Below are 2,369 nucleotides of genomic sequence, written 5' to 3'. Positions count from 1 at the left end.
ATGCAACACATTATATGGGGAGGCGGTGATGACCAGCCGGCCGCTTATCGACTCCTCACAGTGACATATGGATTAACATGCTTCCATATATAACAATTAAAGTTCTGAACACCTTAGCCGAAGACGAGGAAACAGATTTTCTAACAGCGTCAAAATTCTTAAGGAATCGTTTTATGTGGACGATTGCCTCCATGGCGGTGACACAGTCGAATAAGCTGTCGACACTCAGTCTAAATTACCACAGTTACTGCATCGTGGGTGCTTCAAGCTTCGCAAATGGAGCTCCAATTCCAATGAGTTTATGCAACATCTCTCCTTTTGGCATCGAAGGTTGCGGCAAAACTCACTGAAACTATGCAACTTCCTTTCAGTACAATATACTGCTGGTCAGACTCCAAACCAACTCTCAGTTGGATTCGTTCGCGGCCGGGTCAGTACAAGCAATACGTCAGCAACTGAATTTCTCAAATTCAGGAACTGGTACCCATTGACTCATCGAGGTACGTCCCAACCAAAGTTAATCCGGCAGACATTGCATCGCGCGGAGTATTTCCATCGTAACTTGCCAATTTAGCAATATGGTGGAACGGGCCCGATAGGCTGCATCATGGCGAAGATAAGTGGCTACAGCAGAATGTCACCACTGCATCATCGAATCTTGAAGTCATAACATCACTAGCAACAACCGAACCGCAACCGAAATATTCGCTGGCTACGCATTTACTTGAAAAATATTCGAGCATCAACACTCTGCTGGCGGTGACATCTTGGTGTCGTCGATTCATTGCAGCACGCCTAAAACAACCTCATGATCGGACATCATGGTGTACGGCTGCAGAACAAGCTGCGGCACTACAGTTTTGGATCAGATATGTTCAAACTACTCACTTTATAAATGAAGTTGCGTGTCTTCGTTGCAGTAAGCCATTAAGTCGTAGAAGCAAGCTTCTTAAGCTTAACCCGATGATAGACGAAGATGGACTTATTAGGTTCAATGGGCGCCTTAAAAATGCGACCATACCAATATACGAACGTTTCCCCGTCATATTGCGAAAGGACAAGGCCTTGTGCACATTGTTAATAGCTCAAGCCCATGAGTGTACTATGCATGGAGGCGTTAATCAACACTTAGTTTTTTAAGACGATGATACTGGATCATCGACTCTCGTTCGGATGTCAAGCGTTATATCCACAGCTGTGTTCGTTGTATTAGACATCGTAACACTGCTGTAACACAAATTATGGGTAGCCTTCCTGCCCAGCGATGCAATATTTCAAGAGCCTTCAGTCACAGTGGGTTGGACTACGGCGGTCCTTATTCTATTCGTACTACGAAAGGCAGAGGTCACCACAGCTACAAAGGATACGTAGCTCTCTTTGTTTTCTGTAGTACGCGAGCCGTCCATTTGGAACTCGTTAACGACATGAGTACTGAAACGTTTCTCGCTGCGCTACGCAGATTTTTTCCACTGCGCGGATGTAGCTCTGACATATATAGTGATTGTGCTATGACTTTTGTTGGTGCGAATGCCGAGTTAAGAAAACACCACGCTGCGTTGCGAAAACAACTTGGAACAGCTGCTAGTGCTATGAGTACTCGAGGTGTTTCGTGGCACTTTATACCTCCAGGGTCTCCAAATTTTGGAGGTATATGGGAGGCCGGCATCAAAAGCACAAAACATCATTTAAAACGCACAATAGGTAGCGCAACGCTGACATTCGAAGAATTCTACACAGTGCTAAAGCAAATCGAAGCGGTGCTTTACTCAAGGCCGCTGTGTGCTTTGACTGATGATCCGAATGACCTATCGGCGCTCACCCCTGGGTACTTTTTGGTGGGCGGCCCCATTTTAGCTACACCCGAACCTAGCCTACTCGAAGTTGATACAAGCAGGCTCAAAAGGTGGAAACAAGTTCAACAAATGCAGCAAGATTTTTGGAAGCAATGGAGTTATGAATATTTACGAGAACTACAAGTCAGGCATAAATGGTTTCAACGCAAAGAGAATCTGACGGTTGGCAATTTGATGCTGTTGCGCGATGAGCGTGCTCCTCCTACTCATTGGCCGCTTGGGCGCATAAAGGAAGTTCATCCAGGCGACGATGGTGTCGTCCGAGTAGCAACTATACGCACAGCGTCGTCTGTTTTAAAACGTGCTATTTCGTAGTTGATTGTACTCCCAATAGAAGATGAAGGGACGCATATGGTGAGCGGAAATTCCCTTGACATTTCGTCACAGCAAGTGGACGAGGTGGACGGAATGTTACGGAGTAATGCAACTCTGCGTTGATACAACCATGCGCAATGTCTCTTGTCCTCCTGTTTGCGCACACAGAGTTCGCCATGTTTGTTGAAATAGCATGTGCCT

At 45.9% G+C, this 2,369-nt stretch overlaps 1 protein-coding gene across 1 annotated transcript; it reads left to right on the top strand.

The window, feature by feature from the left end:
• The first annotated feature begins 1,508 nt into the window (after positions 1–1,508).
• On the top strand, positions 1,509–2,168 carry LOC118751647. The gene has a single exon (XM_036486461.1). The coding sequence runs from the start codon at positions 1,509–1,511 to the stop codon at positions 2,166–2,168; it is 660 nt and encodes a 219-aa protein (XP_036342354.1).
• Positions 2,169–2,369: the final 201 nt, after the last annotated feature.

This window comes from Rhagoletis pomonella, unplaced genomic scaffold (genome assembly GCF_013731165.1).
Source record: "Rhagoletis pomonella isolate Grant_MI unplaced genomic scaffold, Rhpom_1.0 Rhpom_scaffold_00878, whole genome shotgun sequence".
Classification (NCBI taxonomy): Eukaryota; Metazoa; Arthropoda; class Insecta; order Diptera; family Tephritidae; genus Rhagoletis; species Rhagoletis pomonella.
The sequence above is the reverse complement of the archived record's forward strand: the minus strand, read 5'-3'. Positions and strand labels throughout refer to the sequence as shown.